General features: G+C 41.8%; 1 protein-coding gene across 1 annotated transcript in view; it reads right to left on the bottom strand.

The window, feature by feature from the left end:
- Nucleotides 1-16,940, bottom strand: part of AGBL1 (AGBL carboxypeptidase 1) — a 738,230-nt gene that overhangs the window by 76,862 nt on the left and 644,428 nt on the right. The window contains exon 22 of the mRNA XM_021680442.2: nt 7,949-7,966. Coding sequence (XP_021536117.2) covers nt 7,949-7,966 — 18 coding nt within the window. The remainder of the gene's footprint in view (nt 1-7,948; nt 7,967-16,940) is intronic.

Here is a 16,940-nt window from a genome sequence, read left to right as displayed (position 1 = left end):
TTTGAAAAAAGAAAGAAGAGGATTTAAAAAAAGAAAAAAGAAAAAAAGAAAGGGAGAGGATGTGATCAGGCAGGGGAATAGAAAACACCATATACTAGAGATTTAGGGTATATTTTAATCTGTTAGAAGAAACTATCTCAAAATTTTAAAGAGAGAACAACTTATATATATAAGCCAAAAATACGGGTAACTACTATGAAGGGATAGAATATGACTCTAAAAATGAAAAATAAAAATGTTTTTTTTTAAAAAAAGGGATTGATAAGATGTTGGTTGAAAAAGGGAAAAAGAAAAATTCAAAAAAAAAAAAAAAGAAAGAAAGTTAAAAAAAAAATTAACTTTGAAAGACTACAGAATCATGGTAAAAAAGCCATGGATTCTCCGTGCTGTATTCCCCTAGCACTGGAGTTCTGCCATTCTCATTGATCGGTAAACTTGGTCTTGGCTGGCTGTTCTCGCTGATCTTCTGGGGAGGGGCCTGTGCCGTGGTTTCCAAATGTTTCTGCCGGAGGCGGAATTGCCCCGCCCTTGCCCCCTCCCGGCTAAGTAATCTGCTCGGGTTTGCACTCCGGGGCTTTTGTTCCCTGCGAGCTTTCCGTACAGCTTTGGAGGCGGAGAGTGAAAATGGCGGCCTCCCAATCTCCGCCCCGGAGGAGCCGAGAACTTGGGGCTCTGCTCCTCAGTGAGCCCCCAGAGAAAAGCCGTCAGTCACTCCCGTCTCCCCGGTCTCCGGCCGCACTCCGTGCTCACCCGGCCTGTGACCGCGCGTTTCTATCTCTGGCACCCGACCCCGGGTGGAGTCTCCAAATCCAGCAGATCCCTGCGGTGCACTCCCGCGCGGCTCCTCCGGGGGGAGGAAGGTGAGTCTCCCCGGATGTGCCGCTTGTTGGGTCCCTGCTGGAGGAGCAGTGGCCCGACTGTGCCGCGGATCGGGTTTATGGCAACCCCGAGCTGAGAGCCCCCGCCTGGGCTCCGCCTCTGCAGCCGGCTTCCCTGCTCCATCACCTGGGAGCTCTGCCGCAGTCCGGCACCCCCGGTCTTTCTGTGATCCCGAGGGTCCTAAGACCACACTGTCCTGGAGGGTTCCACTCCCGCTTAGCCTCCAGAGTGACGTCCCTCGGCGGAGCAGACTTTTAAAAGTTCTGATTTTGTGCTCTGCTGCTCTATCACTTGCCAGAAGCGGCCGACAGAGGCCCCTCCCCCGCCATCTATCCTCCCGAATATCGCCTCGGATTCACTTCTCCGCACGTCCTACCTTCCAGAAAGTGGTCGCTTTTCTGTTCAGAGAGTTGTTGTTATTCCTTTCTTCAATCTCCTGTTGGGTTTGTAGGTGTTCAGAATGGTTTGATCCCTATCCAGCTGAATTCCTGAGAGGAGATGAAATCCAGGTCTCCTACTCCTCTGCCATCTTGCTCCGCCCAACTATCTTTTTTAATATGTTACTTTTTTTTTTTTCTTAATACTTGGTCTTGTCCTCCATCTCCTCTCTGTTACCTGGAATTACTTTCAGTTTTCATAACTGAGACCAAAACCATGTCCTCTGTATTAACTGAATTCATTCTCAGTCTTGGATTTGGAATGTCAATGTTGTCCTCTCCACTACATTTCACATTCTAATATATGCAAAGCACCTGGAAATTGTCTGGACCGTAGTAATCCAAAACCACAGTTCCCCTTCCTCTCTATCTTTCTCCTTACCATGACCTCTACTACGGATAATACCACTACCCATAGCATTATGGTATCTTTAATGTAAAACAAGTTACTTCAGTGTTAGTTTCTGTCCTCATCATTCTCTGCTTCTACCGTCTATAGCTTTGGACAAAAATGCTGCTAGAAAAAGGCATATATGGGAATGGTGTAAACAACAACTCTAACTATTCCAACCATTACCAACTCACTTAAATTTATCGAGCACTAAAAGGTACCGTGGTGCACCTTTTACATGTCTCATGCCATTTAATCTTCAAAATAATTCCATGGTGTCAGAATTATTATATCCATTCTGCAAATAAGTAAGTGGCCTTAAAAACTTTAAATAACATTCTCAGTGCCTCCCAGCTAAATAGAGGCAGACAACGATTTGAACCTATTTGTGTCTCATTCCAAAAATATTGTGTTTAGCCACACTACTATACTACCAGTCTTGGTCCATTGCAAACACTTACTCCAGGGCTGTCTTCACTCCTTTGTGGGCTCCTACACTTACCCTCCAGTTTGGTCATTCACACCTTCTCTTTTCTATTCAGGTTTTCATGAACTATCTAAATGATATCCCTCTGTGTTAGTTTCCTAAGGCTGCCATAATAAAGTATCATAAACGAGCAGCTTAAAACAATGTAAATTTATTGTCTTACAGTTCTGGAGGCCACAAGTCTGAAATCAAGGTGCCAGCAGGGCCATGCTCCCTCAGAAACCTGCAGGGAGGAATCCTTCTTTGCACCTTCTAGTATCTGGTGTTTGCTGGCAATCCTTGGCTTGTTCCAGTCTCTGCCTCCATCATTATCTGACTGTCATCTCTCTGTACGTCTGTCTCTGTACCTCTCCTCTTAGAAGAACACTAGTTATATTAGATGAAGGGCCTACTCTACTCCACTATGACCTCATTTAACTTACATCTTAATTGCATCTGCAAAGAGCCTATTTCCAAATAAATTTACATTCACAGGTAGCAAGGGTTAGGGCTTCAATGTGTCTTTTGGGAGACATAATTCAATCCATAACATTCCCCAATGAGTGCGCACGTGCACACACACACACAACACATACTTTATTTAACAGCTTGAGGCCACCCAACAGCATTGCTGCCATTTTTGATTTATACTCCAGCATAAGTGCAGATGTGTGATGAGCATGGTGAAGGCTTAGCCCTTGCCTACTATCCTAAGACTAGGACATCTGAAATGTTGGCCAAATTCCACCACTCTCCAATATATATATTGATAATTCCACCACTCTCTAATATGTATATTGATGAATTCGCTTGCCTAATCTAAGACTTCATTTACACAATGTAAGATGGAAATAATAATGTTTTTTTCTTAACAGAGTTAGTGTGAAGGTTTAATGACCTAAGGAAAAATATCTAAATGAAAAATTGAACTGATCCTGTAAGCCGTGAGGTATTTTCAAAGGTAAAATAACATGATATTAATTTATACCCACTTACCTCTTTTCTTCTAGCCATTTATCTCAGGGAGGGGCCAGTTTTCCAGTTGTCCTGAGCTCCTCTCTGCCTGCTGAGGGATTTTTGCTTCCTTACTATAGTTCTCCATCTTAATATTTAATATCTCCAGAATTCCCCCCTCAACTGAATCAGCTTTAAATACCTTGTTTTTTTCCTAAATCTTGAAATGATTTTAAAGGGCTCTACTCACTACTTTTGCATGTCTCCTTCCCTTCACGGCCAAACTTCCAGATGAATGCTCTATACTTGTGCTTTCATTTCCTTTTAACCAATCTCCCTGATATTTCTTTGACATCGTGTCACTTGTCAACTGAGCTGCCTTTATGAAAGTCACAATGGCATTAAAGGATCTTGGCATTGAAAGCAACTGGCTGGGTGCAAATGTGTTTCTCCTTGGTTTCCATGCTCTTGACAATTCTGCTGTGTATCCCAGCTGGCCACTCCTCCTTCTTGACTTTCTCTTTATCTTGACTTCTGCGATATGATAGAAGGCTCTCTTGGTCCTTTCACCTTTGTGAATAAGACCTCTCAATCCTATCTGCTACTACACAGAGAGTTTTCCTCTCTGTCCTGCTGGTGGGTGTTCTCCAATTCTCAGGCTTTCATAATGTGTCCTCTCTTTAATTCCTCTGGAAGAACTCATGTTTTCTATGGCTTTGATGGACAACTTATAGTCATTATCTAGCCCTACCTTCTTACTGTGTACCTATCCCTTGTGTCTGGCTGAAGTTGGAAAGTACCCACCAGCACTTGAAATATATGCCCACTATTCCTGCTACCAACAGGTCTGACTCAATAGGTCCAAACATAAATGACAAATCTGCTTTTTCCCTTCCTCAGTCCTTGCTTCACCAAAGCATCCTTCACTAAATTCCTCACTGGTCTTTCCTCATTGCTAAAACAAGTCTCCCTAAAAGTGCAATTAGGTACCTCCCTTGCTTCAATAACTCCTAGTAACTTGGAATTTTCACCGATGGGGTGATCCTGGTTGACTTCTTAAATGTTCATGACTTTCTAAACATAAACATTTTGCCAGAATGATTGGTCTCTTTAATCTCTCTTACACACAGATTCTGCCTCCACCCCCAAACCCTTGCAGGTAGAAGGAAAATCTTAGAATGTTTTACCAAAAAGAATACCAACAACCATGCTAGAAATTGGGAGTGGGTACTTTTAATTCCTGTTCACTGATCTAGCCCAGCTCACCTCATACTTGCAACCTCATTGACTTGAGTATTCCCAAGTCTAACATTAAAAGAGTAAAAGTTGCAAATATCTCTTAAATTATCCAATCAATAAAAATTTCTTGAATCGCTACTGAGTGCAAGGTACTTAGATCATTACTGCGGGAAGATTAAAATATAAGGCAGTTTCTCAGTCAATTACCTCACAAATAAGTGCCAGTTATTTACTGGTACACAAAATATTATATTATACTGTCCCATAATTCCTTCCCAGGAGATACACCAGTGGTCAACTGCTATATAACCAACAGTCTGATTCTCGGACTATTCTATGTAAATCACACAGGGACACAAGAAAGTGAAAGAGAGAAGCCAACCAACATTTATTTGCAATTTATTACGAGTAGGAGGTTGGCACTCTAGTAGGGACTTTCATATGTTCAATTAGCTAATCTTCACCAGAACACGGTAGGTATTTCTACTTACATTTAATAGAGGAAGAAAATAAAGTTCAACGTTATTTTAAAAATCCCCAAGAATCAACTTTTTAAATAAATCAATAAAAATTTGTTTTCCTTTGTGGGTGTTGGGATATCAGGATGACTAAGACAGACACAATCTTTGCCCTAGTGAGATACAGGTATCACCAGTGATAACAGAATCAGATTTGAACCAGATCATCCAGATATCAGGGTCTGAACTCCTATTCTAAGTAACACTTTCTCCTTTTCCACTCTCCTCTCACTTCCTGGAATATGAGGCATCGTCCCTTGTGAGTTCCAAAGAGTATATTTCTGTGACCTGGACACTTCCACAGGTGAGCACTTGTGTATATCTGTCGCACGTTAATGGTCAATGTTCATCTTGACTTTCCTATGTGAGTTCAGTCCCCACCTGGTCACCCCATCCCTTCCCATCAGTCTACAATCTCAGGCTTCCCAGGTCTTGAGCTAAGTCTGGTGAGGGGAGCTGGCAGGTGATACGGGCATCTGGATTCAGCTCCACAGTCCTAAGTCTACCATCCATTCATTCCCAGTCAAGGCCCAGGGCCAATCACAGGTGGAAAAGGAAGCCATGGTTTCTCCTCATCTCTTACAGCAGGTGTGTGGTTCATAGGGATGGGTTGACAATGCTCATATCTCAACTTAGATCACTAGTGTTCTCTGGACCTAGAGCTCAGTCCTGAATCTCCTGTGATTTGACTAGCCCTGAAATCTCTGCCTCTTCACTGCAAGCTCTCTATCTGGAATGTTGTTCCCTCCTGCCCAGTGACTGGCTGACAGCTTGTTTTTAATCTCAATAGTTCTCCTCAGAACAAAGATGCTGTCACCCACAAGAAATGAGAACCGAGTGAGGATTCCAGAGGCTCTGTAGGCTGGCATGGGAGGAATGGAGGGCAGAGCGGGAATTGGGAGAAGGGTTTCCTGCAGTAACCTGCACTGGAAAGCAGCAGATGAGTGGACAGGGCTTCCAAAAAACATCTGTGCCTCTTTTTACTAAAAAGGAAACAGATGATAGAACCACTTGCATCAGAATATCTCTCTTGGTTCAGAAATGTTATTAGGAATAGCTCCTTAGTTGGGTTTATATTTCTATATATTATATTTATATTAAATATATATTTATTTTATTATCTATTATATTATATATCATGTATTTTATTATTTCTGTAATAGTATATATTAAATATATTTATATATTACATATTTATATATGTTTATTCATTTATATATTTATATAGAACATATATTTATATATGTAATATATAATCTCATTAGAAAAATGAGAATGGAGAGCCATGCTATGTCTTGAGAATAGCACAGCACAGTGTCAAGCATGGTACCTAAATCTAAGGCCCTTTTTGACTGGCCCCTGCTGGTCTCTCCATCCTCATCCACTGAGGCCTCCCATCTCCTCAAACAATACTCATCACTGATCCTGCCTATCTGAAGTTCCCACAAACAGCTCAAGGCTGTTTGTGACTCCTTCCACATGCTCCCTCCTCTTTCAAGAATATCTTCCTTCTACCTTCTCCTACCAGCTACCTGTTCTCTGTTTGCACTGGCTTGACTTACTTTCTTCTGTTTGGAAAATTCTCATTCAACCTTCAACTCTTGCCCAGGGATAGTCTCCCCTCTAAAGCTTCTTCCTTCCTGCCTCCTTCTCTAACAGAGTACTCCCTGTTCTTGAATACTTCTGGACTTTTACATATGAATGTCACTGCAAATATCACATTCTTATTAGGTTTACATCTTTAAGTGGTCCATCCACTCCCAGAGTGCCCCATGGACAACAACTGTGTTTACTCATCTGTATATCTAGCATCATGTCTGGACTTATAACATAACCATTGGGGGTTTGCTTGTTGTCTGCAGTACAGGGAGGAGTGGCTATAGGGTAAGTCAGGAGACACAGTAACATATGAAGATCAGTTGTGTTGCATGAATTTATATGCCTGAGACCATGGGTACCAATGGTCTCACTCACACACACGGGAATCACATCTGGCTATTTTTAGCTACATTTAGCTAAATCCATGTGCTTGGATTTAACCACTCTGTGAAATTCAGGGCATCCTAATTTCAGAGGTCCTTGGTGGGGCTTGGACACCAAAAGTTTTAAGAGAACTCTACAGGTGATTCTAACACCAAAGCAAAGCTGAGAAGTCTGTTGTTCATTAAAACAAACAAACAAAAACATCAGTTTAACAAATGCATCTTTTCTTTGTAGATTCTTCTAAGAGTTTTGCTCTAAGTACCAAACAGAGTTGTCAGAATTAGGAAGAGAGCATGGGTGTGTGTGTGTGTGTGTGTGTGTGTGTGTGTGTGTGTGTGTGTGTGATATGACAAAGTTTGCTGTGGGGGAAAAAAACAAACTGTGGGATAAATTCTCTTGGAAACAGAGAGAGGTATATATAAAAAAAAGAAAAGTAAACAAATCATCATATGGTTAGGCTAGAAGTCAGGAGATCTGGGTTTTAATCTTGGCTCTGTCACTAATTAGCTACTTGCCCTTAGACATTATAATTAAAGCCATCTATTCTGAGAGTACATTAAAGTTCACAAAGTATTTTTCCACATGTTGACGGATCTGAAAAGGGGGCAAAGACAGCTATTGTGCCCTGCTTTTCAAAGTTGCAGAAATAAGTCCTGGAGTGGATAAGCAGCTTGAACATGGGTAAAGCCAATTAATATCAATTTGTATACATGTTAGAAATGGAAATGACACTAAATCAGGAACTTAAACTGTGTATGTTTTATAACTCCTTCCAAACTCAATGGCAGGTGTTATTCTATCAGTTTGAAGAAGACTCACAGAAAATTGTTGTCACATCTTATATTGACCTTTCTTTTCACTTATATCAACTTTCTTTTTGCTATTGGGCTTCCAATAGTTATTTTCAACACCTTGAATTTTTTTTAAGATTTTATTTATTTTTGCGCACGAGAGCGAGCAGGGGCAGAGGAAGAAGCAGAATCCTCCTCCCTGCTGAGCAGGGAGCCCAATGTGGGACTCGATGCCAGGACCCTGAGATCATGACCTGAGCCGAAGGCAGATGCTTAACTGACTGAGTTACCCAGGTGCCCCCGAACACCTTGAAATTTGGGACTGACCCCTCTAAAATCGTAGGAGACTAAGAATATCCCATGATCATTGACTGACAGAAGGGTTACAGAATTAAATATTCAACTATATTTAAATCAGAAGGGGACTTTGGAGAATTTTTTTTTTCCCCCCAGGGCCTGAAAGGGCACAGAAAGCCTGTTAGAACACATTGGAATATATTGGTCTATCACAGAGAGTTGATATTTTCTTTCAAATGCAAGAAAATGTTAGGGCCATTAGATAGAAATGTATCTGCAGAAAGGACCACAGTCACATCAGTGGCCCCAAATCCCATGATTCTATAATTTTCTCATATCTCAGCTTTTCCAATAGCCTCTTGACTGTTCTCTCCCACCTCTTGTCCCCCTTTGGGTTCTATCCTTTATTCTACCAGAGTGATCTTTTTACCACTCACCTCTGCTAAAACATTTTCAATGGTTCCCCACTACCTATAGGACAAAGACCAAGCTCCTTGGCTTATTGTATATAACATTTCTTATTTAGCTGATCTTGATGCTTATCCTTTGCCACTACTCCACCTGATCCTCAAATTCTGGATATACTGAATTACTTCACTCCAAGAATCATCCATATATTTGCACATCATCATCCCTCCTGCTTATAATAACCTTCTTTGGCCCATCTGCTTGGCAAACAATAACCAATTCCTTGAGATTCAGTACATGCGTTGCCTCCTCTTGTACTATAAGCAAAGTTAAGCACTTTCTCCTCTGTGTATCCCAAGGGACTCTTTCTGATCAACTTCCCTTTCCAGACTGAGAGCTACTTGAGTGTTATTTGGGGATCACAGCTTGGTCCTCAGCAGCCCTGTGCACTGTGCCTAGCACATACCAAACTGTAATCATATTTCTTGGTCAAATGAATATTTAGAGACAAGAGCTGGAGTTTAAGAGTAAGGACACTCCTACAGCAAAGAAAGGGCACCAGTGAGGGAAAAAACTTCTTTGAACTAGTCACTCAGAAGCTTTGGTACAGAGAGAGATCTGGACTCTGAAGGATTCTGAGAAATGGGGTTAATTAATCAAAGCAACACAGGAGACTAAGATGACGTTAGGTCATTTAGCCCTGCCAGGACTATAATATTCCCCACAGTATATTTCCTAGTGTATTATCCTGTCACTCTTTAAATATTCTCCGTAATGGGGCCTTTCAGAGGTGCTGATTAATAGGGTTTAAAGGAAGACTGCAAGATGGAAGGTGTATGACAAGGCACACAGGGAGAGAGATGGGCAATCTCATGTCTTTGAGGCTAGAAGGTGAAATGGTCATTCTCCATAGGCTGAGTGTGTTAGAAACAGGCAAGAAAACCTTTGGTTGTGCTGGAGCTAAATGCCAGATGAGAAAGCCTCTTCTCACTCACAAGGGACAGTGATGAGTCAAACGCCCAAGAAGCTTGTAAGACTACATGGCAATGGCGCGTGCTTCTCTCTCTCTTTCTCACCCATTGCAGCAGAACTGAAAATCTACTTAGTCCTAAGGGAAGGAGAACTGGTATTTTCCACCAAACCTTCCTGATTTTGAACACATTTGACACATACCCAGCCAGGCTGTTAAATCTCTTATTTCAAGATGGTGTGAACCCAGGGCCAAACAAATGTGCGTTTTAATGGACTTGAAAAAAAAGAACCAAAAACTGAAACCCAATGTTTCCATTCCAAGTGTAGAGGTAATAATTTATTTACCTTGTTAAAAATCTAATAATCCAACAAAGAATTGACCAAACAATATGTAAAACATACACACACACACACATACACACACACACACAGAAGACAAAAGTCAGATTCTTAGCTATTTGTCCTCTTAGAAATTTTCCAGTCTTTCCTGGGTAGCCTGAATTTCAATATTACATTGAAATGTTGTGGTCTACCCAATGGCTGTAGATTACTGACATTGCTAAGTACTGTTCATTTAAGTCAAATAGACCTTAATGTCTTTAGAAAATGATACAGTATGACTAGAAGTTCCCCAAGTCCACATATTCTTTCTGTAATTCCCAGGCACTGCCTGACTCTCTCGGCCACAATTTTTGTGGGTTAAGGCAATGTCTCCAGCCAAAATGAAGTAGCATTGACACTAACAGCTTCTCATAAGTAAGCACACAAGTTAGTGTTAGTCTATCAAATAGCTAGTTTCAGAGAATAAGTATTTAAGGGAATGAGACAATTACCAGACATAGTTGGATTGTGGGGGTGGGGAAGAAAGAAAGAATCCTGGCTATGGGATGGTTCAGAATATGTGTTTGTGTGTGGGTGGCTTTTAAAGATGATAAACTTGGGCGCCTGGGTGGCTCAGTCAGTTAAGCATGAGCCAAAGGCAGGGTCCTGGGATTGAGTCCCACATTGGGCTCCCTGCTCAGCAGGGTGTCTGCTTCTTCTCACTCTCCCTCTATCTCTCAAATAAATAAATAAAATCTTAAAAAAAAATAAAGGTGTTAAACTTGACATGATGAAGATAGGGACTGTTTGGGGTAGAAGAAGTCACCAAAGTAAAACTCTCTTGAGTTCATATTTTGTCCAAGGAAGACCTTAATAGTAAAAACATTCAAGTAACCAGTTCTAAAAGAAGAAAAACGAGAAGACCAAATGAATTATTTCACTGCTCACCCAAATTAGAATGAACCATTGTGCTTTAGTGAAATATCTTGGATTGAATCATGAATCTTACCACTTTCTAGCCACTGACCTTAGGCAAGTTAATTATTTTCCCTAATCCTTACATGAGTGAGAATAAAATGAGACAATGTATGTGACAAGCCTCTCCTTTTTAATGTATTCATATATAATTTTTTGAATACAGAAGAGTGATTCATTAAAGAAACTATGAGATTGCACCTCTGTTCTCTTCATCAGCATCTCACACAGTGTCTGAACCAATTGAAGGTGACCAATAAATATCCATTAAGTATATGATTGTATGAATTATCCAAAGAAAAACAAAATCCATCCACGATTACTGCTGATAAAGGATAGAGATAACTAAAATGAAGTCGAAGAATTAAGAGAGACAAAGAAATGATGATTCAGATGAGAATGGAAGCAACTAAAGAAACAATGGTAAAGTTGAAAAGAAGGAAGGAAGGGGGAAGGAAGGATGGAGGGAGGAAGGGGCGGGGAGGGAGGGAGGAAGAGAAACATTAAATCGAGTATAACAATCAGGTTTTCATTCTAGCAGATGTGGGAGAGGTTTATACCCATTTTTATATTCCTCATTCAGTTCCCATGGGGCATTTTAAAGATGAAGGAAGACCAGTGGGATTTAGAAACCAGAACTTGTCAGCTGTGTCAAGTTAGTGTCATGCTATTCATATCTTGGCCAGCTCCTCAGTGTTCCTGAAGGTTGTTTTATAGAGCCTTGTGCAGGTCTCCACAGAACACCATCTTCTCTGGGGGAAGGGCATGGATAACACGGACAAGTACCACTTCCGGAATTCTCTCAACTGAGAAATGCAGAGGCTACCATGGGTCAGTGTTTGGAAGGCTTATTTCTCAGAAGGGTCAATTTTTTATAAAATTCATGGACTGAAAATCAACTGGAAGAAAGAAAAGAAGGGAAGAAGATAAGAAGGGAAATCCTATCTATTAATTGCTCCCTTGGAGTAATTCTCTTTTTTCATTTAATCCCATTCTAACCCATCGAGGTCAGCATCATTATGACCATTTAATTGATGATAAAATTGAGACCCTGAAAATTTCCACAGTTTGCCCAATTTTATACAGCCACCAACTTGTGGAGCCTATATTCACACTCTGATGCCAACTACTGGGGTGGGGTGGGGACAGAACATGTGTAACATTTCTTCTGCTTATACTCTGTCTCACATACTTTATATAGACTTTCTTATTTGATAATGAAAGTTCTAAGGTCACCTGGGTGGTGCAGTCAGTGAAGTGCCCAACTCTTGGTTTCAGCTCTGGTTATGATCTCACGGTCTGAGATCAAGCCCCTCATTGGGCTTCAAGCTCAGCAGGGAGTCTGTTTGAGACTCTCTTTCCCTCTGCCCCTCACCCCCTGTGGACTCTCTCTCTCTTTTTCTCTCTAAAATAAAAAAAAATACAATCTTTTTTTTTAAAAGAGTTCTGTAAGTCAGGCTTTATTTTACACATGTGACAATTGGAAAATGTGATTCAGAAAGTCCAACTCCCATATTCAAAGTGAGGATTCCCTTGAAAGCACTGCAACTCTCACCTCCTGGAATCCCTCTCATTCCAGCCAAATGGGGACAGACAGTCATCAGACTGTCCATGGTCTCACGGTCAATACACTTTTCACAATACCCAGGACTTCTGAGGGACATGGACAACACTGGTAGCCTATGTAGCCTCTTGGCTTGAAGCAGGGAGATTATGGCAAGTTCCAAGTCCCCTTCTACCAGAAACAAGTAACTATAGCAAAGACAGTTGCTCCCCCTTCTCCTCCTTCTCCCTCACCACTGCCAGCAGCCTGCCCACAAGACAACGCATTTGGTGCACCTACTATGTACCAGGCCTGGTACTCAATGCCTCACATGCAATGTCCTTCTCAGACTTTCTATTATGAACTCAGAGAAAATAATAATATTTGTAGGGCACACTGAGATAAAAGAACAGTTGTTGTCAGAGACAACCAGCCAAGTGCTCCTATTCTCCTAGATCCTGCTGCTCATTTGAGAGGCAAAAGTGCTCCCTGTGTGGCCCTGTTGTAACTCATGCAGAGCACACTGGCTGGGCCGCTTTGCTCCCTCTTATTTAAATCCTCACTTGACCTTGTTTCCAAGTTCAATAAACTGGGACTTAAAGCAGGTCTGTCCAGCTCCTACAGCTAGTATATGTCAGAGCTAGTGTTGAGTAGGCTTACATGGAATATTTTTCAGAACATTTAGAAAGCAATTACAACTTTTGAGAAAAAAGTGGACATCAATTTATCCTCAGAGCTTCAAGGCAGATGTAGTCACCAATAAAGAAGAATATATGATACATGATATGATATATAACATATAGTATATAACATATCACAATATAATAGAATATAATCCATGGTTACATGTAACAATGATTATTAATTATAATATTTTATAATATTAATTATAATATTTTATAATATTCAATTACAGTATGTAATTATGATATATATTGCATAAATTATGTATAATAAATATAGAATAGCAATACAACAATGAGCACTTACACATTACTTTCTATGCATCAGCACTGTCACAAGTGCTTTTATATACAAATTAACTCAATTCATTATCACAACAATGCTCTAAGGTAGGTGCTGTTACTCCCATTTTAAAAATAAGGAAAGGAAGGTGCAGAGAAGTTATGTAACTTGCCTAAGTTTGTATAACTAATGCTAAAACCAGAATTTGGACACAGCCAGCTCCAGAGTCCCTGTCTTTAATTACCACCCACCATGGCATGTGAAAGTAATGAGGTACACTTCTTGGGATTCCCAGGCCCAGAACATGCATTCTATAAGGCATTAACAGCTTGATTCTTCTTTAGAGAGCTTCAATTCTGCTTAGCCACTCAAGTGAAATCTAACCCCAATGTTTCTCTCTCAGGTTATGTTTCCTTTTCTTGTTTAGAGTCTTGTGCCTTCCTGGTCTGCTTAAGATTGATCTGATAAGGTCCATCTGGAGTGGTGGGGATCTTTCTAGCTTTCAGTTTGACAATACTGATCTAGAATATGACTACATTATCATCATCTGAATCACAGAGTACCAAATGCCACAGCTGGTTCCAAGTCTCTGGAATGTATCTTCATATTTCTAGAAGCACTCCACCCTTCCTTCCAATACCTACTCCCCAAAGGACCCCCAGTCAGGAGAGCCAAGATATGAGTATGTTGGGCCTTGAGCTCCAATGAATTCTTGGCAGGAAGAATTCTCCGGGGAAAGCAACTCTTGAGGTCAGTGTAGACCATTTTAGTGGTGTTTTCCAGAGATTGAGATGCTGCTGAGCCCTAATTATAGGTTGTTTTGATTTTTCCTCTTGCTATGCACCTATCAAGAACTCATTAGGACTAGTATAGTGCAAATGGACTTTCAGGGATTGTAACTGGGTTATAAATAGCTCAGGGTGCTGTCGTTGGTTATGGAAAACCAGCTTTCAATACCTTTTTTGTGCATTTAGAGAAAAACGAGTATTTCATTTAGAGGAACATACTTCTTTCCATTGAAAATTGGGGGAGGAGGTAGGCGTTTCAGAGAATAGTGAGAAAATCAACAGGTATGTCCCACCAATCCCAAGGGACCATATTAGTCCTTTTATGTCTTCATAACAGCTAAAAATCATTCCAAGCTATCCCTCATCTTGTCTTCTATGCTACACATTGCTGGCTGGCTGACATCCTAATGAGCACACGTCCACATAACAGAGTCCTACACATTTTAACTAGCTCCCTTGTTGGCAGGCTCAGCAGAGAGGGTCAGATGCTGAGTGGCCCTCAGCACCAAGGAACTCTCTCATATCAAGTAGGGGTGTTGTGTAGGTGGTAGTAGGGTGGGCAGAGAAACTCAGCTTTTGAAGTAAGTTTTGAGGGATGCTGGGAGAATTTACAGAGGAGGTGCACTGCTTTTGCTCAGTGAAGTCACTATTATGTGATCTAATAGAAAACCTCAGTCTCTAGGGTCTATTTGCCTGGTGCTCCTTACAGACATAAAATTCATTTTTAGAAAGAGGGGAAAAGAAAAACCACCTTCTTTTTCCTTTTTTTTTTTTTTTTAAATAATGGATTGTTATAATTTATCATTGGCCCATGGGTGAGACAGCTCTGCTCAGCTAACCAATTATCTCCTGGGGCCAGAAAAGACCACTGGAGTCCTTTGCAGTCATTTTATCTAATGCGCTCTAGAAGCTTGGCTCTGGGAGTCCCTAAGCCCCTTCCCGTGGGACCCTGCTCACTCCCCAATGGTTCTGTCTCAACAACATTTCCCTTACTGGCTAATCTAAACTTTTCCTGCTTCAGCTCTAAGACTTTGGCTCGTATTCCATGGTTTCTGGCTCCTAATACCTCTTTTCTCTATGAATAGTAAGCTTGGAAAATAATTCTTCCAAAGTGGTTTTGGCATTTAGATACTAAGATCTTCTAGAACGTTCCTTCCATGTAGAGGTAAAAACTCAGGACTTTGCCCTCCACCCAACTCTGTCATGTTTCCCTGCAGAACCCCTGTTATGCCTTCCCCAGGAACAGTGATCTAGGTATTTCTACATCAGAGAGAACAGCATGACCCAGGTTGTTTGAGGTGTGCCTTGGGCCAGAGCCTAGAGAACTGGCATTGCTTGTCTTCTAGTTTAGAAGCACATCAAATTGCAATCAGGACACATGCATGGTGTGCACATTTGGCTTTGCTTCCTTTCATTTCATAACTTTCCTGAGGCCAGATTTGTTGCTCTTATAGTTGTTGTTATTTTTCATTTGGGCTTTGGCTCTTTTCTTGCCTTCACCATTGGCATGATGCAAAAAACCAACAAAGGGGGAAATATGATGGGTTAGAAATGGATCAGAAAGTTCTGTATTAAATTCTGATCCTGTTAGGCGGAGCAAGATGGCAGAAGAGTAGGAGACCTGGATTTCGTCTCCTCTCAGGAATTCAGCTGGATAGGGATCAAACCATTCTGAACACCTACAAACCCAACAGGAGATTGAAGAAAGGAATAACAACAACTGTCTGAACAGAAAAGCGACCACTTTCTGGAAGGTAGGACGTGCGGAGAAGTGAATCCGAGGCGATATTCGGGAGGATAGACGGCGGGGGAGGGGCCTCCATCGGCCGCTTCTGGCAAGTGATAGAGCCGCGGAGCACAAAATCAGAACTTTTAAAAGTCTGCTCCGCCGAGGGACGTCACTCTGGTGGCTAAGCGGGGGGTGGAACCCTCCGGGACAGTGTGGTCTTAGGACCCTCGGGATCACAGAAAGACCAGGGGTGCCTGAGTGTGGCAGAGCTCCCAGGTAACGGAGCAGGGAAGCCGGCTGCAGAGGCGGAGCCCAGGCGTGGGCTCTCAGCTCGGGGTTGCCATAAACCATGATCTGCGGCAGTCGGGCCCCTGCTCCTCCAGCAGGGACCCAACAAGCGGCACATCCGGGGAGACTCACCTTCCTCCCCCGGGAGGAGCTGCGTGGGAGTGCACCGCAGGGATTTGCTGGGTTTGGAGACTCCACCCGGGGTCGGGTGCCAGAGATAGAAACGCGCGGTCACAGGCCGGGTGAGCACGGAGTGCGGCCAGAGACCGGGGAGACGGGAGTGACTGACGGCTTTTCTCTGGGGGCTCACTGAGAAGCGGGGCCCCGAGTTCTCGGCTCCTCCGGGGCAGAGATTGGGAGGCCGCCATTTTCATTCTCCGCATCCAAAGCTGTCCGGAAAGCTCTCAGGGAACAAAAGCCCGGGAGAGCAAACCCGAGCAGAACACTTAGCCGGGAGGGGGCAAGGGAGGGGCAATTCCGCCTCCGGCAGAAACATTTGGAAACCACGGCAACAGGCCCCTCCCCAGAAGATCAGCGAGAACAGCCAGCCAAGACCAAGTTCACCGATCAATGAGAACGGCAGAACTCCAGCGCTACGGGAATACTGCACATAGAATTCATGGCTTTTTTACCATGATTCTTTAGCTTTTCAAAGTTAATTTTTTTTTAACTGTCTTTTTTTCTTTTTTTTTCTTTTTGAATTTTTCTTTTTCCCTTTTTCAACCAACATCATATCAATCCCTTTTTTTAAAAAAAAACATTTTTATTTTTCATTTTTAGAGTCATATTCTATCCCTTCATAGTAGTTACCCGTATTTTTGGCTTATATATATAAGTTGTTCTCTCTTTAAAATTTTGAGATAGTTTCTTCTAACAGATTAAAATATACCCTAAATCTTTAGTATATGGTATTTTCTATTCCCCTGCCTGATCACATCCTCTCCCTTTTTTTTTTCTTTTTTCTTTTTTTAAATCCTCTTCTTTCTTTTTTCAAA

Source organism: Neomonachus schauinslandi, chromosome 9 (genome assembly GCF_002201575.2).
Source record: "Neomonachus schauinslandi chromosome 9, ASM220157v2, whole genome shotgun sequence".
In the NCBI taxonomy this organism is placed as follows: domain Eukaryota; kingdom Metazoa; phylum Chordata; class Mammalia; order Carnivora; family Phocidae; genus Neomonachus; species Neomonachus schauinslandi.
The sequence above is the reverse complement of the archived record's forward strand: the minus strand, read 5'-3'. Positions and strand labels throughout refer to the sequence as shown.